At 39.8% G+C, this 23,535-nt stretch overlaps 1 protein-coding gene across 1 annotated transcript in view; it reads left to right on the top strand.

Annotated features, from left to right (window-relative positions):
• HSPA4L (heat shock protein family A (Hsp70) member 4 like) overlaps positions 1-23,329 on the top strand; it is a 25,086-nt gene extending 1,757 nt beyond the window's left edge. Inside the window, exons 3-21 of the mRNA XM_017736891.1 lie at positions 2,851-2,908; positions 3,527-3,667; positions 4,580-4,702; positions 6,108-6,207; positions 7,090-7,223; positions 7,839-8,083; positions 8,169-8,245; positions 9,390-9,541; positions 10,038-10,144; positions 10,542-10,675; positions 11,902-12,104; positions 13,006-13,053; positions 14,130-14,249; positions 14,741-14,878; positions 15,223-15,348; positions 15,966-16,073; positions 17,030-17,149; positions 17,499-17,660; positions 18,107-23,329. Coding sequence (XP_017592380.1) covers positions 2,851-2,908; positions 3,527-3,667; positions 4,580-4,702; positions 6,108-6,207; positions 7,090-7,223; positions 7,839-8,083; positions 8,169-8,245; positions 9,390-9,541; positions 10,038-10,144; positions 10,542-10,675; positions 11,902-12,104; positions 13,006-13,053; positions 14,130-14,249; positions 14,741-14,878; positions 15,223-15,348; positions 15,966-16,073; positions 17,030-17,149; positions 17,499-17,660; positions 18,107-18,301 — 2,491 coding nt within the window. The 3' untranslated portion in view covers positions 18,302-23,329. The remainder of the gene's footprint in view (positions 1-2,850; positions 2,909-3,526; positions 3,668-4,579; positions 4,703-6,107; positions 6,208-7,089; positions 7,224-7,838; positions 8,084-8,168; positions 8,246-9,389; positions 9,542-10,037; positions 10,145-10,541; positions 10,676-11,901; positions 12,105-13,005; positions 13,054-14,129; positions 14,250-14,740; positions 14,879-15,222; positions 15,349-15,965; positions 16,074-17,029; positions 17,150-17,498; positions 17,661-18,106) is intronic.
• Positions 23,330-23,535: the final 206 nt, after the last annotated feature.

The following is a 23,535-nucleotide window of genomic DNA, read 5'->3' as shown; positions in this document are numbered from 1 at the left end:
GGGGGGAGGGGGGGCAGTGGGCAACGTCCGTGATGATGGGAGACGCAAGAGTAGGTGGAGATTTTGCTTCTCTGTTTCTATGGGATACGTCTAAGATTTTTACAGCTCCATCTGTGCATAATTTTGAAGGAGGATTCAGGAATTCGTGTAAAACTCATAAAAATCGGGGGCTGGATGGTGCTTTCCTTTTTACAAAGCGACTTGTAGCCAACAGAGAAAGCTGTTTCTGCTGTGAGAGACTCTGTAGTAACTCCGGCACTGCTGCCCTGATCCTGGAAAAATGTAGGTGTAGGTTTGCTTTCTAAAAAGTTGTATTTTAAAAGCGCAAAGAAGTTGATGGCCAAAATGCATGGCGTCTGTTTTAGTGGGAATACTCTTTAAAGTTTTTTACTATTTAGAAAAATATATTTCTCATATTAACTCTCGGGGCGTAATTATCCTCTTGTACTAGATATGCAGTGAAGAACTGAAATTCTGTGGCCTTTCAAATGCAAAGTATCCCATGAAATTGTTGCCCAGAGAATCCTCAGGCAGCTGCAGTTTCCTTCCTCCTTGTGACGAAGAGCATTTCCAATTCTTAGCTATTTTTGGAGTGTGTTCTTTGCAGGTAGGCTTACCTGCATTTAATGTTTTTCACAGTACTGTCTGATTAACTGTACTTTCAAGATACTTGCAAAATGATTATGAAATAGGTTAAGTTAGCAATTACAGCATCTGGAGTGCACATGTACTTAAAGACAGTAGCTGTCACACTTAAAGTAGTATTTTCCTTGGCCTTTTCTGTCTCAAAATGTAGTAATACAGGAGAATTTGAGGAATGTCTTTTCTAATATTATTGTCTTGAGACAAACCAAACAAAGGTAAAGGGAAATGTAACAGGTTCATTACTGTTATGTAAGTTTATCATAGTAGCTAAATCTTTACTTCAAGTGGGATTTGAGTGGTGCAGACAGATCCAATTCTTAAATCAAAACTTCTCTTACTGTACATAGCAACACAGTAAATGAGCCTCTTATTTAAATGTTCCTATAGAGGTGCTCACATCGTGCAAGGACTTGAATTAGCTTTTAGTTAACTACATCCTATAATCCAGTGCTTGGGATTGTCAGTGTTTGTAAAACCATGTATCATACCGGAAGCTTTAGCACAAATACTTTACAAAAAAAGGAAAAATGTTCTGTCAATAAGCCATGCATTTCAGTAGAACTTGGATGTTTCCTGGCTTTTGGCCCTGTATCTCTTTGAAAGTTTACTGACACTTGACTTCTCCTGAACTGGGAACTTCAGCAGATCTGTTGAGCACATTTCCAGCGCTTCTGGCACGTTAAACTCATGGCAAATGGCCCTTTCAGGTGCTTTGCCTCACCACTGTGGTTTTGTGGAAAAACAAGACAGTTGTTGATAGCTCATAAGTTACTTCAGACCAGGTGTAATTAATGTGATCACTCGCTGTAATTAAGATGATGTAATAAGGAATCTTGGAAACTACTGAATGGTTTGAAGCCAAGGAGGGCACATGTATTTTTTTGACATCTCTGCTTCTCAGCGGAGGGAGGAAGAAACCATCCATCCCTCTATGCTGGAAGTGAGTAATTGAAGTAAACCCTGGCAGGAGCTGTGGTGGCTCTGAGTTGGTGCTTCGTGCTGTGCATGTGGTAATGTACAAGTAATGCTCTCTGTCGGCAGAGGCAGATTCCTGCACTGAGAAGATGTGATGCAATAGCATTGGTGTGTAAGCGTTTACTTACTTTGGAAATTGCTCATTTATCCGACTTTCCTTAATTATCACGAAGAGTAATTGGCAACTGTAGTGTTGTGACATCAAAAATTGTAAAAGTTGTTTGTGGAGGCTGAACTGCGTGTTTGAAAATGTAGGGTAATGCTTCGTGTGTATGCAGCAGTTAAATCCGGAGAAGGTTTTGGATGTCAGAGAGAAGAGGTTGCTAGAAAATACTATCAAATTGCTGTGCCCTCAGTGATGGAGAGAAAGCAGGAAGGAATCTGCTAGAGTGACCTTTATATATTCATCAACGATTGCATTTGAGCTGTGTGAAATCTGCGTTCCTCTGTTGCTTACTCCTGAATGGTTGTAGCCAGATCGCTTGCCTTTTAGGCAGGCGTTGTATTTCAGGTCTGTGATACAAAGGTGTGGTGTTAGTAACTTCCAGGAAAAAAAAAAAAAGAACATTTCCCAAGGCAGTGATGAGGGACCAGATGGTGGCTGGAACCTGAGGCAGCCTTTGCTGATCCAAGAAGCTGCAAGGAGCTGTGGATTTCAGTAGAGCTTCCCAAGCCCTGGGTGCGTGGGAGCTGTCCCCAGATCTCTCCCCTTCTGCCTGTTTGCGGCATGTGCCTGCTAGTCCTCAGTAGTGGATGCACTTAACAGCTTGTTCAGCTCCGGTGGGCTTAGATGGTTTGTGGGCTCTTTAATTGTTGTCTTAGGATTGTTGCTAAGAGCTCTTAGAGTGAAAATGTGTCCCTGTCTGACTCAAGAGTTGTTGAGTCGAGAGAACCTGACTGCTAAAGTTCAGGGGTTTGAATTAAATCTTATGTTTTTACCTGTGACCCAGAAGTAACTATCAGTGCCTTTCCTTCATGATAAGATCTGTAGAACATACAAGCTTTTTTTGCAATTAGAATGACAACAGTTGAAATTGCTTGCTGTTTCTAAACTAGTTTACAAAGAACAAAATAACTAGAATTCTGCTTCAGATTCTGGTGTGTCATCCAGTAGTGCTGTTACTTAACACATCCATGTTCGGCTGCTTGAATTCTTGTGAGTGTTCTAAAGTACCATGGAACTATTTTACAATGTTTTTTTTTACAGCTGAATTTTTTTTTTTTTTTTAGAGCATGTATATCTTTAGGATCCAAGACCCGAGCTATTGGGAATGCAGCAAAGAGCCAGGTAAATGGATCAAAAACTTTTTAGGCTAGTAAACAAGTTCATCTTGGAGAATATTGTCCTGGAGTAGTTTCTTCTGATAGCTTACATACTGTGTTTGTTGGGATTTGTTTTCATCCTTTCTTTAGTTAGAAGCTTGTCCTGAAAATAACTAGGTTAAAACACTGATGAGAGAATAGGTGTGGGGAGGCTTTACATCCAGATGGGATCTGAACTAGAGGAGAACTTCAAAAGGAAGGGAAATGTCTTAATTTGTTGAAGGTTCATTTAAGGTTAATGTAGGTAATAGCTTCATTAGTTCCTGCAGGCAGCCACTGCAACAATACAGGATCTTAGATATTGCATGCTGTAAAAGAAAGCTCCTTTAAAATAAAAAGTACAGTGAAAATCGATGGCAGCAAGTTGATAGATGTTACAGAGAGAAGTACATTTGAATTTTTTTAATAGAGGCCATAGATTAAAAACTAGATGATTCTTTCTCTTTCCTCACACTTTGCTTCCCAGCGAATGTGTGGGGCTTGACAGTGGTCAGTGTGTGCGTTAAGCCCAACATAAGAAATGCCTTTCTGCACAGTCCTCTTTATCAGAGTTTCATGGGTAATGAAAATATCTTTGCCACAGATCATCACAAATGTAAAAAATGCGGTACATGGTTTCAAAAAACTCCATGGAAGAGCATTTGAAGATCCTTACATACAAGCTGAGAGGGCCAAACTTCCCTATGAACTTCAGAAGATGCCAAATGGCTCCGTTGGAGTAAAGGTGAGTGAGAGCTTTGGGTGGAATCTCTCCAGTGGTAGGGATGAGCACTTTGGGGCTTTGTCACTTCCTGTGTGGTCACTTACATTTTCCTTAAGAAAATTAAATACATTCCTGTGACATCCCTGTGTCTCTACATAAGTCTTGTACTTTCTCCAAGAAGTCCATTGAGGTTTCTCATCAATCATACTAGTTTCCATAGTCACATTAGTAACTTTTCACTTCCCCTTACTAGATTTACTTTCAAATCTGTATAATTACAGTGTGAGATTATTAGTTCCCATCAGACATTCAGAGACTAAGTGTCAGGAAAACAATATAACGCTCTGAATATGAAATTTGAAGAAATTACTTTTAATTTGCTTCCAAACGAAATGGCAGGAGTGCTTGGGATTGCTGGAGAAATGGTAGCTTGTTAGAAATTTGGGACCCACAACCTCCCATGAAGGCTGAGGACTCAACTGTGTTCCCTGAGCAGGGCAGGACTGTTGGAATTGCCTCGTTTACACCTTCCCTCCCTCCTTCCCTGCTCCTGAGTGACTGTTGCAAGAAGCAGATGTTCCTTGGGTTTGCTCCAAAACTTGTATTTTTAGCTTGTGTTATAGGACAAAGTGATCCTATGTGTAATGTGCTTTTTTGTTGTTGTTTTTTAAATTTAAAAAATACAGAAATACTGTATCATTGTGAATAGTCCCTTGGGATAACTGAGGTGTTAATCTTCCCACAAAAAAAACCCAATCTGAACTGTTCAAGATTTGTTGCAGTAAGCACAAATCAATTGATAGGGAGTTGCTTGTGTCTAGAGCCTGGTGTTAAATGGGTCTCAATGCTCAACATGTCAAATAAAGTCCAAATGGCACATCTTGAGAGCAAAGTTGAGATGACTGATCACAGAATCCCAATGCTGTGTTTCAGGTGAGGTACCTGGATGAGGAGAGACTGTTTGCAGTGGAACAGATCACAGGAATGTTGCTGGCCAAACTGAAGGAGACTTCGGAAAGTGCTTTGAAGAAACCAGTGGCTGACTGTGTGATTTCAGTAAGTTGTGATATAATTATTGCAATCCATAGACAGCTTTATGCAAGCTAGGACCATTTATTATACCATGGTGCAATGGTAAGTGGTACAAGTAGTGGATAGAAATCATATCCCCAAAAATGGGCCTTTGTTACAGGTTTTCCAAATGAGAATCCTTCTCGAAGCACGTGTGTGGAGATGAAGAAGTCGTTAAACCAAGAGTGGGTTTTCAGAAAGAACATAATACTTAAGCTGGTCCAGTCTGTGTCTCCAAGGGCTACATGCAGTATTTCTGATTACTGCAGTTTGTTCCAAATGGGAGCTGTCCTAGGGGCAAACATATCCTCCTTGCTTCCAAAGAGCCTTCCTACATTCGTGTTAAATTTCTTTGTTACATGGCTGAGCACTGTTGTAGTGCAGTTGAATCGCCTGAACTTAGGGCTCTGAGGGTCATGCTGATAATTTGACAAGCCCAAACTAGTTGACTTTTTATTTGGTTGGTTTGCTCGTGTTTTTTTAGCTGGTGTCCTTACCCACGGGGTAAGGGTGGAGCTTGAAGATGTTTTGTTCCTGATACAAAGTCTTGTGTCTGCTTTTCACATGGTCTTTGTTTACTGGCCCTGGTGAGAAGTTTGAGCATGAAGGATTGCAGTTACCCCTTCTCTGTCAGAGGGAGACATGGGAACTGGAAAGCTGTGTACTTCAGCTGTTAGAAATCTGCTTTGATGTTTTTCTTTTCTTCCTTATGGCATACAAAGATACTGGGAGAATACCTCCCACACACAGGGATCCCTGGCAATGCCCCACAGTGGTAGCCAACAAAACACAAAGTGAATGGAGCTCTCCATCTGCTGAAGAGGTGCCAAGTGATTGCAGCCAGATCCTAAATGGGCTCTGATTGTGCTGTGGCTATTTTTGGTGGCACTGAACCTTGTAGCACACTGTAAGCTGGAACTGGTGAAAGTGATATCTGAAAAATGGATACAGGTTCAAGTTTAATTCCAGCATTGCTGCATTGTTTCTGCCATTGACTTACTTTGAGGCTATGTGTGAATATTTGTTGGGTTGACTTTGTCCTGCACAAATGTTTCCAGAAACTGGTGAAGATTTTAAGATGACTCATCAGAAGAATCTGAAAAAGCATTTTCAGGATATTTTTTTTGGTGTGTGTTAAAATCTGCTTTATTTAAGACAACCCTGGATGCCACTTCATTTTTGTCATATTCTGAACTTTTAATTAAAATATGCACTAAAATAAATTACCTAGCTATTTATTTTATTCAGGCTGCCTTATTAATTTGAGGGTAGCTTATAACAGTTTCTTGTGGTAATGACATTTATAGGGTAGCTTGATGGGCAAGTCTAATTTCTTTAAATTAAAAAATCCATATCCCGTAATATCCTATGTCATTATTTTTGGAAACAGGTCCCTAGTTTCTTCACTGATGCTGAAAGAAGGTCTGTAATGGCAGCTGCACAGATTGCAGGATTAAATTGTCTGAAGCTGATGAATGAGACTACAGCAGGTAAAGGGCTGGAAATTTTTTTGTCCTTTAAGGCCATTCAGGCTGTTGAATGTGAGGGTGATGACACACTGCTGTTACACAATTAGGAGCTTGGGAGAGAGCTGTCCAGGCTAGTACTGCCCAATCCAGCTTGGGAACTGGAAACACAGCAGTGGGGTGGTGTGCAGCATTCAGGAGGCACAGTGAGAGCTGGGGTTTGCTAACCTGAACACAGTCACACTTGGGAATAGCTTTGGAAATAAACCTGGGATCTGTGCTTAAAGTTGTGGCAGTCCTGTCAGCTGTAGCAATGGCACAACTGTTTCTATAAAGTAATTTACTTTCCTCTTCTGTGGTTTTGGTGAATTCTAGGGTAGAGCATAGAAGTACGTAACACTTCATGGGAACTAAAGTTGGAGGTGCTTAAATCAGTAATTTTTATTTTTCTTGATTCTCTTTGCTTTTAGAAAGTCTCAGGCAGCTTTCCAAGTGAGTGCTGGCAGTGAAATCTTAGATCGGAGTAAATTAGTCTTCCAAAACATTTCTTTATTTCTTGGGCATGCTTGAATTTTGCAAAGCTAAGGTAAAAAATGCTGAAAGTAAGGCAATTCAAGGGAGAGTCTCAATCTGTGCAGTTTCACAAATTGCGTAGTGTTAATTTGGGTACAAGCACAACTGAAATACAGGGTGAGTCTTTATTAGTGCTAAACCTTCACTTGACATCTCTTTTCCTCTTGTCAATGAAAAATGTGTTCTCAACGTGTTTGTGGCATTTGAATAGAGTTATGAAGGTGTTTAGAAAGGGTGAACGTGGGTAGTGTCTGTCTCTTGGTAGTGCTTTCAATGTGTGGTCTGCAGCTGTGTGTGGCTTCCCCTCACCTTCCATGGGTTGGTGTTTTCCAGTTGCATTAGCCTATGGAATATACAAGCAAGATCTGCCAGCCTTGGAAGAGAAGCCAAGAAATGTGGTCTTTGTAGATATGGGGCATTCTGCATATCAGGTTTCCATCTGTGCTTTTAACAAGGGAAAACTGAAGGTAATCTTTCAAGTCATACATTAAAAGCCTGAAGTATTTAAAACTCAAAGTAGTGCTCTGTGGAAAGATTAGTTTTTCTAAAAAAAAAGGTCTGTAGAAAGTATTTTTTAAAGACAAATACAAGTAGAATACAAAACCTCTCTGTTAAATTTTAGCTATCTCAGCAAGTCAGTTTTTGTAAAATGCAGAAGTGAAGCATCCTAAAGTGTGTTTTGGAAAGTGCTTGATAATTAAGCACGCTGCAGAGTTTTTGTGTCATGTTATATCCCTGAAATATTTGCATATTCAGGGAGCCTCCTAAGTGTTGTAGATGTGCAGCTGACTCACTCGTGGGAAATTCTTGAACTGTCTTAGTCGCTCCGAGATGTTGGGGTTCTTTTGTGCCATCCATGACAGTTCAAAGTCTAAATCCAGTAGGATGTGAAGTAAAACCGAGCAGTCTTTGTGCTTCCTGCTTTGGAGACTTCTGCCTGTGACCTACTAATGGCTGAATGCTTTTGTGGACCTGTCTCTGGTAGCCAAATGTCACCTGTGGCACCTCTTGCTGCACTGAGTAAATGACACAGAACAAGCAATGTCTGATAACTTCTGATCTCGTTCTTTGACTCCTGCCAGGTCTTGGCCACGACCTTTGACCCTTTCGTAGGTGGTAGGAATTTTGATGAGGCTTTGGTAGATTACTTCTCTGAAGAATTTAGGACAAAATACAAACTGAATGTAAAAGAGAATCCCCGAGCACTGCTGCGATTGTATCAGGAATGTGAGAAGCTCAAGAAGCTGATGAGTGCGAATGCGTCTGACCTTCCACTCAACATCGAGTGCTTCATGAATGACCTGGATGTCTCCAGTAAGATGAACAGGTACTGGCTGCTGTTGCCACTGAGGGGCAGGGGTTTGTGGTCTCTGAGCAGCTCGGTAACACCAAACACTCTCCCTGCCCTGCAGAGCTCAGTTCGAGCAGCTGTGTGCTGCCCTTCTGGCCAGAGTGGAGCCTCCTCTAAGAGCAGCCATGGATCAAGCCAGTAAGTAGAAGTAACTTGAGGTACTGCTAGTAATCCAGTCATTCTTGATCTCTTTAATGATTAACTTTTCAATGTATTTTTGTATTTATTAGAATTGCAAAGCTAAATACTGAAAAGTTAAATGTAAGTTCCATTCATATGCTTGCCATGAATGCATGATACCATTCCCACCTCATTTAGTGCACATGCTACTCTGCAACCTTGATTATTGACCCTCGTTCACCCTGTGTCATGGAAAAGGTTGGGACTCTGAATTTATTAAAAAAGCACAAAACAACCAAAGCAAAATGATGATGGTAAAAGATATTACACTTTACTGCAACCTTCTGGCCAGCCTGTTCCATGTGATACTTACATGTCCTCACTGACCTGGTAATTCGGCAGTATATTCTTAAAATGAATTACCTAAAGCATGTGCAAATAACAAAGTAACTTTTTTTTTTTTTTGCCTAATGTAGTGTAAAGGAGAGAATTAGACTTTACTAGGAAGGGTTTTACCCCCAGTTCCAGCAGCTTCACCTAAAAGAGAGGGAAGAACTCTGCTGATCACCTGGCTTGGCTAGATAGCGGGTATGGGAAATAAAAACCTGAGTAACTGCTGAGCAGAGCTGTTCATGGACTGACAGTTGTTTGAGATGACTTCATACACATACCCTGATTTCAGAATTAAAAAGTTAACCTTCAAGTACAATCTGCTATTTATTAGATATACTGACCTAAAAGGTTTTCTCTTTTGGCAAGCAAAATTAAGCCAGACATAAAATGAGATCTACTTGGGTTTCGTTTTGTTGGTTTTGTTTGGGAGAGTTCAGGTATTGTCCAGTAGTGCAGAAGACCCAATTTCACCCTTCTGGAGTTCATGCACAGCAGAAAGGGGATGCACATGGACAACACACTTTAAAGAACAGCTGTTTTCATTGATGCTTGGCTTCTGCATTTCCCACGTTTATGCAACTAGAAAACTTTGTAGCCTACAGGAGGGACAAAAAGTTACAAAGATCGTGTCAGCCATGAAATATATTTATTGTCACAGTGTCTAGATAATAAGAGAACTTTTCTCTTTTTTCCTTTTTTTTTTTTTTTGTCCAAAGATAGCTTTTTGATATCTTGATGATAACTTAAGGGCATGCACTCTCTTTTCTAGAACTTCAGCGTGAAGATATCTACAGTATAGAAATAGTAGGTGGGGCTACTAGAATTCCAGCAGTGAAGGAACAGATCTCTAACTTTTTCTGTAAAGAGATAAGCACCACGCTAAATGCTGATGAAGCTGTTGCAAGAGGCTGTGCCTTGCAGGTATAGTTTCTGAAATAAAACTTTAGTATCGCTTCTTTAACATCATGTACTAATGAAATACAGCTAACCACAAGCAGAAGGTACTACAGCTGAAACAAGATATGGAGGGTTACTTGCTCTTTAGCTAATTCATGACAGTGACCGTGTCAGAAACCAGTCTGTTGCATTCATTAATTTGCTGCTGTGTCATGTTAGAAGGATGGGCTTGTTAGAGACCTGTTAAATTTGAGGACCCAAATTCTGCTGTTCCACTTCTGTGTAGTCACTGGGAACCTTTGCTGGGTATCTTTACTGAAAATCACTGAGGAAGTAACATCTGTTACTTAAATGGTTCAGTTTAATTAACTGCAGGAAGTTTCTGTTAAAAAAAAGAATTCTGTGATAAGCAGAACCTCCATATGACCTATATCATAAGTCTTAATTCTTGTACTTGCTATTTATTTGACTATGCTGAACATATGAACATAATAAAACTTCGGTCTTTTTTTTTTCCTAGTGTGCAATTCTTTCTCCAGCTTTTAAAGTGCGTGAGTTTTCCATCACAGATGTTGTTCCTTACTCTATAACATTGAGATGGAAATCATCTTATGAAGAAGGAACAGGGTAAGTTGTACAGTGCCTACAAAACAGTGTGTTTGGATATAAAGAAAAGTGTTGAGCTGTGGAAAAAAACAGGCCTCAGGCTTTGAAGCTGTCATGCACTTGAACACTTGAAATTTCAATTTTCTTCTTTTGCATTTTACCTTTTGGGTTCCAGTTACTGCTTAACAACTGGAGATACAAGTAATTAAAATGTTGGAGTGAAGTTGCCTAGTTCTTAGTAAGTGTGACATAAAATGCTTTGACACCGAGAGACCTTCAACCTCCAACTCTTGTTAAAAACTGACTTAAACTACATGATTGTTGCTTGGTTAGCAGGGCTGCTGATCTTTAACATACCTTGACTTTGATTATCTGTGAACTTAGAGGTTTAATGGTACTTAATGTTTTATTGCTTTAGTGAGTGTGAAGTCTTCAGTAAGAACCATGCTGCTCCATTCTCAAAAGTAATTACTTTCCACAAGAAGGAGCCTTTTGATTTGGAAGCTTACTATACCCATCCACAAGAAGTGCCTTATCCTGATTCCAGAATAGGTAAGGACATGAATAAAAACCCCATCCCTAACTCCCACTGATACAGGAAAAGGGGGTTCTCCTTTCTTGTAAGATATGTTACTTCCATATTTTCTAGCTTACAGAAAAGCTTAGGCCCTTTAGAAAGGCTCAGCACAGGCTTGTTGGTTTAAATGTAGTGATCAAACCATATTGACATCTCTGACAGTTTGTAAAAAAAATTCTGCATTCTTCCTTCTGTCTATCTTTACAGTTTCTGAATGCTTCAAAAGAAAGAGGCACAAAGAGTTTAGTGCTCTATTGTCTGGTTCTTTCAGTCTCTATAAAATTGATAGGGATCTTATGTGCCTGCTAGCTTCGATTTTTCAAAGCAATTGGATCAAAGGAGCTGTTGCCTGTCTGGACAGATAACTTGTCTAGTGCTATCTGTCATGTCTTTTTCTGTTAATCTGAGAATATAAAAGATAGGTGTTTCCTCAATTTAAGCATCTGTAGTAGAGTCTAAGGAATTAGATGGTACAAATAAGTTTCTTGGTAGCTAATGCTACCTTACTTGCAGTTATTAGTAGACTCCTTGGGGTCTTTAATTCATAATTTTATTCACTGATTTATGAATCAGATACAAACTTGGTGCTGTCTGTTGGGCTGTCTATGCAAGAAGTCTGTGGTCTTGAGGAAGAAACATTCTCCTTTACATGTGCACATCATCTACACTTAAATTTTCAGCAAGTTGCAAAATAAGTATCAACCCCACTGCTTTCAGAAACCGTGCTAAGCACTGTTCATTCTCCAAAAGCTGTAGTGCAGCCATGTTACCAAATTCAAACAGAATCTTTTCTCTCTGTTAACATTTTAGTTTTCAGTGTGAAGTTTGAGTTACGTGTACAAAAGAAACCATTTGAGATTAATCAGAGTAGTTTCTCTAGTGTGATGGTTACAGAAGGCAACAGAGAAGTAGAACACCTAGTAAAGTACTGTCTTGTTTCTTTATGAAATACAGATAAAGCAAAAACATCTTACTAATTATCAGTGAACTGATAATAATTGGGGAACCAGCTTTTAGTTTATCTACCTGCAGCTTACATCGTAGGATTGTCAGCTAAGTAGAAAGTTTCCAAATAGTTTCAGTTACATGAAGTCACTGTTTAAATTAACACCCTTAAAGGAATGTGGAATGTGTTTGGCTTTTTTTTCCTCTTTCTCTGCTTTTTGGGACAACAATTAAAGTCACCTCTGTTGTTTCCAAGGGCGTTTCACTATTCAGAACGTAGGTCCCCAGCACGATGGTGACAACTCCAAGGTGAAGGTGAAAGTGCGCGTCAATATCCACGGCCTGTTCAGCGTGGCCAACGCGTCCATCATAGAGAAGCAGAGCTTAGAGGGGGATCACAATGACACACCCATGGACACTGAGTCATCAAGTAAGAGCCAAGGCAGAGATGAAGAGCTGGTATGTAAAGCTTGTAAATATCTCCACTGTCATTCTGACAACAGAGCCGATAATTGCAGGTTAAGTCACTGTGTTTCGCTTCTGACAGTTACTGCTTCTCCACCCTTAAATTGCTTCTTCACTTGTGTAACACATTTCTTCATGTTGATTACTAAAGTACTGGTGAAGTGTGGCACTAAGAAAAATGAATGGAAAAACAGATTCTAAAAAATTTAGTTAATTTTTTCATTGTTCTTTATCATCTCTCTACTACTCTTAGCATTATCTAGTGTTGCTAGTAAATGGCAGCATATTTAATGAGATCTCTTGACAGATTAATTCTAGAGGTTTGCTTTTCCTCACAAACTGTTTTCAGTGAGTAAAAAACACATGTTATTTATTTATATATGGAAAACTTCACTGTCTCCTGAGAGTAGCTCCCTGTGAGGTGCAGCTGTACCCCTTGGCAGTGCATAGTTGAGAACTGGATGCCAGGGAACCCTTTGGAGCTGGAAACAGCAGTAGCAGCGCTGGCCCCAGCAGCCTTTCTCCTAAGATTTGGCCTTAGCTTCTCCCACTTTAGTTGGATATCCTACAGGAATTAGAGCAAATGGTTACACAACTAGCATTACATAATTGATATAGCCAAGTTCTTAAATACTACGCTGCTTTCCAGGAATGTGAGCATATTTGAAATGCTGAAAATGATGCAGTTCCTTGTGGGCAAGTGCTCCATCTGTGGCTTTGTAATCAAGTGAGCAAAGGTTGGAAGTGCTAGAGCTGGCATTTAGTGTAAGAGGCATGTGGAGCTTACTAGGAGTGTGCTGAGTTCAGTGTGAGTAGCTGCTTCCCTGCTCAGACTTCCCATTTGCAGCACTTCATTCATCTAACACATCTTCTGTTTTACAATGGTGCTTGTCAGCAATTACCTTTCAGTATTGAGGATGATACCATCGACTCTGAGGAGGAGGTTTGTGGTGTAAATGTGTCCTATTTTCCCCTCTCTAGCTATTTTCTGTCGGCAAAGCAGTTCCTCCCAGTTGTTGGCTTTTCTGTGTGAACAGTAAGAACAGTAAAATGAAGATTTACATTTTACTTTTTCTATTCTGAAGTGGCAAAACTTCAAATTTGGTAAAAGTAGCCTTCTTTTTTTCCGCTTTAAACGGCAACATAGGCACCTGTGTTAGAGTTTGAAATCCTCAGATAACTTCTTTCATTTTGCAGAACTAGTAGTAAATTACTTTACCTGCATATGTAGTTTGTGAATCCAGAAATATTAATTCCTTGTAATGGAGGCAGTCTCGGACCTTTCAGGCTTTGGCTGCCACTCGTTAGTTATTAAGGCTCTGGATCTCTGAGTATTAGGATCATCCTGAAAACTTCAGACTTACCCATTACTGTGTCATTTAAAGTGTTTTTCGGTGATGACATGGAGTTGTAATCCTTAAACCAAGTGATCTGCACTAGTAATTCAACAGACTTTCAGATTGTTAAATTTGGAATAAGGCATAGGTGATAAACTTACTGATAAATTTAAGTGAGGCTGTCTTTATTTTGGGTGGCAAGGAGGGAAGATAGTTGCACTCCCAAGAGGTTACTACTACTACAGCTAATTTTTATTGATACAAGTGATAATTGCAATGATTAAATTACTTCTGCTTTGGGTTGCAAACTTTAAAGTTTAGGTCAAAAATGATAGGAGGTCAAAGTTCTGGCTGTTCCATAGAGAACCCATTGTTGTTGCCTGTGTTGGTGGTGTGTTGCTAGAATGTTCTTTGATTTCATTTTATATGTATTTGTTTCTAGTTAAAGTGAGTATTCACAAGGCTCAGTGTAATTATGTAATGGGGACGGAGAGCAACACTGAGCAGCAGAGTCGAATTTTCATTTAACTTGAAAGATATAAATACAAACACTACATCAAAATGCCTGTTTAAACACGGTGAAGCAAAAATTTTTAAGATTGATGCTGAAGTTCGTATGTTGTCTATGATCTACTGTAATTGATAATCAGTCCTAAATCTTACAGCAAACCTTTGCATTCAGTTATGTAACTCTCGGCAGGATAAAATGCAGGTTGATCAAGAAGAAGGTGTGCAGAAAAGTCAAGCTGAACAACAGAACCAAGCAGATGAGGAAACAGAAAATGCTGGAACTGAAACAAAGGTTTGTATTCAGTATTGATTCGACATTTTTCGCCCAGTATTCTCACACTTACTGATTTTACAATTTGCAAAACATGGGACTGTATTTAGAGGAGAGCTGTATTGAAATGGTTCAAGTGAGGAATCCTGCCATAGCACTTCCATTTTCAACTTAGCATGATTAAGACTTTGAAGTAGGTGTCTGTTGTTTAACCTGGTTTTGTAATGGTGATGTAATTTAGGGAGATTAGGAAACATTGTGTAGAATAATATGCAGTGCTTTGAGCTTTTGAACAAGTTTTCTTAACAGCTCTTTAAAGAAGTTAAATTTCACCTGTTTCATTCAAAACGAAGGTGGCAGTGATTTTGAATACAGAGGAATAATTAGGTGCTAATTCACATAAGATTAATTTGTAGCTGTCTTAACTAGTTTCATTTGCCTCTCTTTTTTAGCATAAAGGTAGTAATATTTGTATTCCTGGAAGTTTCTTAGTAGTGTCTCTCTCTTCATAGGCTGCTTCTGGAGAAAAGCAAGATCAACCACCCCAGCCAAAGGCTAAAACAAAAGTTAAGAGTATTGACCTCCCTATACAGGCAAGCCTCTATAGGCAGCTGGGACAAGATCTGATCAATTCCTATATAGAAAATGAGGTGAGCAGCATGAACAAATGACCATTCAATGTCACTGTAAATAAGTAACTAAAAATATTTGCAACCATTGACTTACATAATTTAGAATTCTTCAGGGGTTTGCCCTTAATTGTAAGAGGTTTTGTTTTGGTTGGGGTTTTTGGTGAAATGACTCAATTTCACTAGATTTAACTTAGCCCATTCTGCTTGTGCTTGTAGTGATGACTTACACAGAGGTGAACATTTTTATCAGTAATTGTGAATTATCAGGCCTCTGCCAAGTTCTCTGGTACAGTTTCAAGAGTAGTCACTAAGCCTGACAGTTAAAATGCTTTCAGTTTTAAGTATGCCTTTCTCGACCCTAGGGGAAGATGATGATGCAAGACAAGCTTGAGAAAGAACGAAATGATGCTAAGAATGCTGTTGAAGAATATGTGTATGAATTCAGAGACAAACTGTGTGGAGTCTTTGAGAAGTTTATCACTGAAGAGGTTAGACTTGCCTATATGTTTCAGAAAAGTTCCTTTGTATTTACAACTTTTGAGTGTGTGTTCTGTGGAGGCTGCAGCGGTCTCTTGGACTAGTTTGGAGTAAGAGATGGTTTGACTTCACAGCAGTGAAGCTCAAGTTAATGCTTACACCTGACATTTGACTTGCAGAGCTCTTTATTGCCTGAGAATTTCCTCAGTGGCAAGGAAGGATCGGGGATGCAGGCAGAAAGTAAAAACCCTATGGTCAGCATAGGAAAGTAGGACAGATCACCACGAGCTTCTGAATGGCATGAGTGGGTAGGAATAAAAAGAAAACGAACTGAGAATATGGAAGACTCTTTAAGAGGTGCATGGGCTGTCTTAAATAGCCTCAGGACTGATTTTATAACTCTGGTAAACTTCACCTGCAAATCACAGGAGCAGGGCTGTCCTGCCTCTCGTCACTCTTTAAATCTTGGCTTTGAAGTCTGTTAATTACTGTTTTCCTTTGCTGTCACTTTGAATATTTTAAGCTGATGAAGCAGTCCTTTTTTGAGTAGGGTGGGTTTGTGCCAGGGAGAGAAGTCCCATTTGATGTATTCCCTTTTGAACTGGACTGTCCATAACTTGCTTGGTAGGATTCAAACAAGCTGACCTTGATGTTGGAGGACACAGAAAACTGGCTTTATGAAGATGGAGAGGACCAGCCAAAACAAGTATACATGGATAAGCTTCAGGAATTAAAAGTAAGGTTTTAAGTTGTTTTCTAGAAAAATCATTCTTGTATGTTTGGGGCGGGGGGTGTTCAGGTTGTGCACGTTCAGTTACGAAATGAACATAATACTTAGAACTAGAGGTGCACTTTCTTTTAATATGAGTTGTGCTCTTAATTTGAAAATGGTTGAAATGAAGCAGACTGTCACTCATGATAATAGATTTAATTGCTATGGGAATTTTCTGTCAGACTTACAGTCTGAAAGAGGCTTTTGAGTAGCTTGACTGCTCCTGGGTAATGAGAATTGCACTCCAGAATATATATTCTGGTTTTCCTGTTCTCAGTGGTCTTCTATAGATGTATTAGAAGACCAATTTTTGGCTCTAATATCCAACAATAAAGGCTCTGGAGTGCTTTAACAGTAGCTTCCATTGTATAATTTGATTATTAATGACAAACACCCCCTAAATGCTTCAGATTTTAATGATCTGATGGGGGAGATATGAGTTGTGATGAATTACTACCTTCACGTTGAAGTATGTCTCTAGTCCTTGGGCTCCAGCTGTTTACTCTCCAGTCAGATTTCCTCTGGGGGAGGGATAACTGATGGAAACAGCAGTGTAGATCCAGGCAACTGCCTGGATACCAGTATTCAAGAAAAGGAAAAAGCAAACAGTGGATAAAATCAGAAGTTTTCAGATGAACTACTTGAAAATTAAAGCATCCATTAAAGCCTGACTGTTTCTGTTCCAAATGCTCTTTTTGCAGAAAACTGCAAAATACCAGCCTATTAAGGACAGTCACTATTCCTGTGTTTAAACGTCTGGTTTTTTGGTTGTTGGACTAAAGCAATATTCAAAGACTTAGCTCTTTGGGTGGGTGAGAAAAGGAGTTTCAGGCAGCCTTCCTTCCCATGCTGCATTGTATTCTTAGACCAGACTAAAGGAAGTACGTGTTTTGTAAAGACCTTTGTGCTTATTACTCCAGAAATTTGGACAGCCTATCCAGGAAAGATGCATGGAACACGAAGAGAGACCAAAAGTTCTAAATGAACTGGGAAAGAAGATTCAGCTCCTTATGAAAGCAGTAGAAGCATACAAAAATAAGGTAAAGCCAAATTATTTAGCTGTTCAATGATTATAGGTGTTTTGAGTTTGGCTGTAGAGTTTTTTGTGTTTAAAAAAGTCCTATAAAGTTACATCTTAACACTGCTTTAGAAGGGCTGTTGTACTTCTGCTCCTGAGAACTTTAAACCTGTTTTGCATTGCTAGCAAAAAAGAGCTTCTTCATGAGAACATAAATCAAAGATTTATGTGTTTTTATGGTGGCTGGTACCACTTGAAATGGATCTCTCAATTTACAGCTGTTAGCAGTGTTTCTGTAACTTCTAAGATTAACTTAATTGGCGGAGCAGCATATTTTAATTGGTGATACAAGTATCTGTCTCTCTCCTTAGGATGAAAAATACGACCACCTAGATCCTGCTGAGATGGAGAAAGTTGAAAAATACATTAATGAGGCTATGAATTGGTTGAACAGCAAAATGAATGCCCAAAACAAACTAAGTCTAACTCAGGATCCAGTTGTCAAAGTGGCAGAAATACTAGCAAAATCTAAGGTAAAAAAAAAAATCATTGTACTTGTTGCATTCTAACCAGTTTTTTCTGAACCAGATTTTGGCCTAGATCTGAACTAGAATATTACATCTGCAGAGATTTTAAAGCTATTTAAAAATCTATACAGAGGGAGCAGCAGTTTTAGCACTCTTCAGTGTGGGCTCTTGATGTACAGTACTCCCTCTGCACAAGCCCTTTTAAAATACCCTGAGTTATGGCACCAGGCTTCTACAGAATGGATTGTCATACAAGTTGGTAACAAATCAGAAGCTCCTCAGGTAGTGAAAGGCTTTTTTTGAAGTTTCTAACCTTGATAGAATAGAGAAGTCTAGTCCTTGACAATGAAATTCCAGGCCATTATGGCCCAGAAACAAATTAGAGATGTTCCAGTTGAGTGCAGTTGCCGAGCCACCAAATGACCTTGCTGTCTCACTTGTGTCACAACTAGGAATTGGATAGCTTCTGTAATCCTATTCTATCCAAGCCCAAACCGAAGATAGAACCTCCTAGTGATGGGCAGTCCAAAGCCAACGGGGAGCACAATGGACCAGTGAATGGACAGAGCGCTACGGAAACAAAACCTGAACCAGCAAAGGACAACCCTCAGCAGACCAAACCCCCCGGAGAGATGGAAGTGGACTAAATCTTGCATTTCTTTTACTTCATTAAAATAGTGCAAGTAACCACAGGGTCCATTCTTTTTGTCTGGTACACACCTCAGATGTTCAGTTATTCTTAGCCAACCTTCTGTCATTTGTTGCTGAGTAGTTTTGAAAGTGTTTTATATTAAGTACACCTTAATATAATGTTCATTTCCACTGATGTTCATTTCCACTGATGCTGCTTATGTGGAGCTTTAGCCAAATGTAGATTGTATAAGTCAGTTGAAGCTTTCCCAATATATTTTATATCAAACATACAGAATTGATATATAAATGGCAACAATCTACCTTATTTAAAGCTTTTATTGTGGATAAACCTCAGCTCCTTTATTCAGGAAAGGATACTGTATTGCACTACTGATGCTCAAGTGTAGATCTAATCGCATCTTTATTTTGGAAAAAATATTGGAATTGAAGTGGCAAAACCTGTCACTTGAAGCACTGACCTTTTCTAGTTATTGTATTGTTATAATTTAAATATTAAAATAGAGGTTAGTTGGCATACCAGTCCATCTTGTTGAGGTACCATGAGAATTGTACGGTCTTTTTCATAGGAACTGAATAGTTTGAGCTTAAGCGTTTTTTAGGTACCCATACCACTACCAGTCTTCATGACAAACCACTCCAGCAGCGTGGCTCTGCCGTGTGCTGGAATTCCTGGTCTGTGCACATTGCTGTACATACCCTACTGCACTTAGGACACAGTGATGCTGGGGAGAATAGGATGAAAGGGGACAACATGCAAGGCCTGCTGCATAGCTTTCCCTTGAAAATGTCTTATTGCACATGGAACTATTTCCACTTCTTTTGTTTTGAATTCAATTTACATCTTGATCATATCTCATCCCGGGGAGGAGAAACAACAGAAACAGTGCTGTGCAAACTGGGTATCACCACACTGATTTTGAGGTTGTTTAAATGTTCTTTGGGGCAAACTTGAAAGAAATGCTGAGAGCTTATTTAAGCCTTGATGCTTGGCCCATAAATCTTTTGGTCAAGGATCAAAACAAAAGAGTTTAAAAACTGGATATTATTGCCCCAAAGATGGAATCTACTTGATGAGCTTGCATAGCTTACCACTTAGCTTTGGTCATTTACTCTCTAATGAAAGTGTCTACAATGTATTACACAGCAGAATCACTGTTGCCTTTGGTAAGTCTTAAACGTTGTCAAAGTCCAGTGTATGTTCCAAATACATTCCAAATGCCTCTGTCAGTCATTGAGGTACTGCAGCACTTGCTAAAGCCAGTCACCATTGATTACAAACACCTCTTCTGTTACCAGAGTGGGAATGGGCTACTCTTAACTATGAAAAGTGGTTTCTTTACCCAGTCAGCATAAGAAGCTGAGATTAGTTGCAGTGTAAAGCGTCAGTGACTTGAACTCTGTCCCAGAACCAAATTCAGATATTAATCAGGCACTCCTGCAGCAGCTCTCCCATATGAGGTGTTGCTGTTGTAAACAAGTGAAGAATCACAACTTTGTTTCTGGCTTTGGCAGCCATTTTATCTTCAGCCATGCCCTTCATCTTCTACCACTGTTCATGCTACAAAAAGTAATTCATGACCCCTGGTAGAGGTGAATTCACTTCTCACATATTTTCACAGAAAAAGGAAGCATCATTTACAGCTGTGCATAAACCTGCCAGACTAGTTCGAGTGCTGGAATTGCATCTTCATGACTGACATCCGGTCACTGAGGTGTGTGTACTTTGCTCTCCTTCCTGTTCCTATTCCATGCAGTCAGTGTAGGTGGTCTGACACTGTAAGTTTACATGTTTAAAGCCCTGGAACAAAAACTGAGTGACCTTGAGGAGAGTTGCTCTGCAGCTCCTCTGCAACCTCAGTCTTGAGTTCTGCCACGGTAGTCACACCTCTGGCACTGAGGGGGTGACTGTACTGCAGCATCAGTTGTCCTTTCAGTCATTCAGGACTGAGCTGGCTTTGGTCTCATAGGCTTTAAGACCATTTATATCCTAATGGCTTTTACCACAGCAGTGTAATCAGTAGCATTGTCAAGTACTGGCTTCCTAAAATACAGCTGCACAACAATTTGTCTAGGTAGACTCCTTGGTACCTGTGGCAGAAGAGCACAAAACAGCAGAAATCTCTAGTAGCTAAAAGGTCATGTGCATGAACAGAGTGTCTTCTGCTTATGGCCATCAGATGCTTAATACTACATTACAGCTATTTGAGGCAATTCTTAGGATAAAGGCTAGAAAAATTCTGCACGCTTAACAGCAGATATGGTTCAGACAAACAATTGTAGTCAAGTTTTCTTACTAGATTAGGGATTTTTTTGCTGTGCATCTGGTCTGTCTCTAGATCCCTGCTGAAGAGGAATGCTGCCCACAGAAGCTGGCTCTGAGGTCCGTGTCAGGAGTCCCATTTGGGAGGGCAGAGTTGATCTTTCCACAGCGAAGTTCACGTTAAAACATGACTTGTTCCTATGTAATCTGTTTTCTGTTAAAAAGAGGAGATTTTACCAGTACAGATTTTAAGTACACACTATGCACAACTTGAGGTTTTGTGTGTCAGACTCAGAAGCAAGTTCCCTTTGCCTACCCTGACATCACCAGAATGAGTGTCTCTGCAACATAAAGCTTTGTTAGGGAACCAGCAGTGGTCTGTTACTCTGCATCTTGTATATTATAAAAGCAGGTATTTGTTGATAATGTCTTGCTTGAAACTTTCTGCTGAGGGCAAGATACATTTCTCATGTTTGAAAATGTCCCCTATGTCCCACAAAAAAAAAAGGAAGCAACACTATCTTTGTAAAGGCAGTAGTTTTGTTTAAAAAAAAAAAGGTTTGTAAATCAGGTTCTAAAGTCCCATGTAAAGATTTAGTTACAAACCAGCATAAGTACCTTATTTCATTTTACCAGTGAGTGCTTCCTTCTTTCCTTTAAAGAGGACTCATTCTCTCCTGTCCAGAGCATTAATGGGCTTGCTCAAGAAAGGACTTCAAAATTAATTTGTTTTAATTTTCTTTACTGAACTCAGTTTAGTTTCATGAGTTCCTTTCCACTTCTTTTATTACGGTACTTTAGACTCCAAGGAGTTTCTTTGAACTTCATTTAGATGTAACATAAACAGATTTGTAACATTTAAGTTAGGGTTTTATGCCTTCTTTCTTTAACCTGCTGCTTCATGACAAAATACCCCATGATTTTGAATGAAGTTTTTGATTTTGCATGTCTGAATTTGAATGAAGACTCCTCTCCCTTGCTTGCTTCTGGCAGCGTCGATCTTTCACTGCTTAAATGCTGCCTTTGGGGCATGCTTGCAAAGCCTGGAGTGAGCAGCTGGCTCCTGAATGCTCAGAGGCAGGTGGGAAGCACCCAACCTGTATTCCCCAGGCTGTATTCCTGGTCTGCCTCCCAAGGCCCCGGGGCAGAGTGAAGGGGAAGGTGCCCTTCATGGCATGGCAGCACAGGAGGGGACGTGCAGTGTCTGGGGTGCAGCTCCAGCATTCTGGACACCTTGTGGTGTGTGGGATGGAAGTTTTGGTTCTTCCACATACAAGTGAGAGCTGTTAACGTAAAGCATCCAGTCTGTATTTGATAAGATTTCTTTGTATCTTCAACATTTGAAATTCTTTAATATTTCCCAACATCTCAGTGTGCTGAACTCCAGTCTCTCCTACAGCTTGCTACAGATTTGGTTCTCAAATACTCGGTATTTAAGTGGGGGTTTTCCTGTAAGGATTATATAAGCGTAATTTCAGGAAACAAGCAAGGAGCTGGCCGGAGACTTCTCTTCCCAATTATTTTTTGACACCAGTGTGAAAAATTAATACCTTTAACAAAACTTGGAATCTACAGTTCTCAGAGCTCTGGTTATCCATGCCTGTCAGTTAGCCAATGTTAGCATCCAGGACGTGAGGCCATGTTGCAAACACGCTGCACTTGCTGGTTCAAAGCACCTGCCCAACTGCTGTAGGAAAAGAGGCTGAATTCAATTCCCACAGATCAGTGCCATCATGAACCTCATTCCTCAAAGTGGGACTTCCATTGCTGTGTAATCACACTGTAATACTTCAATACACTGACTTCTGTGAGCCCTTCTCAAGTGAAGCTCAGATGCCCAAACTTGAGTTGTGGGCTGGTATAAGGTTTGCCTGCTCTAAGGATGCTTACATTAATTGCCACTAATTGCTGTGAGTTTATTAATTGGATGGAGGAATATTCTGTTGCCTCTTACACTTTTGCTAGTCTTAAGCTTTCCCGTCTTTCAGGCACCAGGAGACGAAAACTCACTGAAACTCTCTGTCAAAAGAGGTGGTAAAAAACATGTTGCTTAACAGAAGGCGTTAATGCCTCATAAATTTTAATTTAAACTCCCAAGATAGCACTTGGAGTATAAACACAAGCTCTTAGTAGCTACAGAAAGTGTGTGGTGGCTGACTCCTAGCTGAATTTGTAATTCTCCACAGTTGAAATTTGAAGACTTCAACCATTTACTACATACGTAAATAACAGTGAAAACAACTAAATGTGACTGTTGGCACTGCAGAATACTAAACCAGGAATGTGCTTGATGTGACTTACTTGATACAGCTATTAAACCCTGGTTTCATTCTTTCCTGGTCAGAAGGAAATACGTCAAGCAATGAAAACAAGGAGTCATTGCAATGAAATCCATGAAGAATAATTTTAAACAAAAATGCAGTTAAGAGCTATATGCACCCGCCACCTCTACCAAGTGTTGTAACAGTTTAATTAAATTAATCAAAAAAGGTAGTCCCTGAATGTTCCAGTGGTTGAAAAAGTTTCTTTCCATAGTCGATAACCATATCTCCACGGGTTGAGGGGGGAAGAGATGGGAATGTCAGAATTCAAAGCGGTGTTTAAGTATGGAAAATGTTTACGATGTATGTAAATGGGATTCTCAGTAGTGACAGATCGTGTGCAAATTGACAAGACTTCAATTTATTTTTGAATGGCAATATAGATTGTCAAGGTTGTGTATAATTATAATAAATATATAAACCGCTACTTGAACCATAAATGACCACCCACGACCTCGTTTTTGCATCAATATTCTTAAAAACAGCTTTGTCTGATGTCAGGGGTTGATACAATGCCAGTTTGTCCAAAAGGCCACAGGTAAGATAGAGGCGGTTTTAGTGCCTCACCTGTCCTGCTGTGGCTTCTCTTGCCCTTCTCTGTCCAGGCTGCTGCAGCCCAAACATAGCACTGCTTTGCCTCTGGGGA

This window comes from Corvus brachyrhynchos, unplaced genomic scaffold (genome assembly GCF_000691975.1).
Source record: "Corvus brachyrhynchos isolate BGI_N302 unplaced genomic scaffold, ASM69197v1 scaffold105, whole genome shotgun sequence".
NCBI classification, from domain to species: domain Eukaryota; kingdom Metazoa; phylum Chordata; class Aves; order Passeriformes; family Corvidae; genus Corvus; species Corvus brachyrhynchos.
Note: the sequence above shows the minus strand (reverse complement) of the source record. Positions and strands in the feature narration are given on the sequence as shown.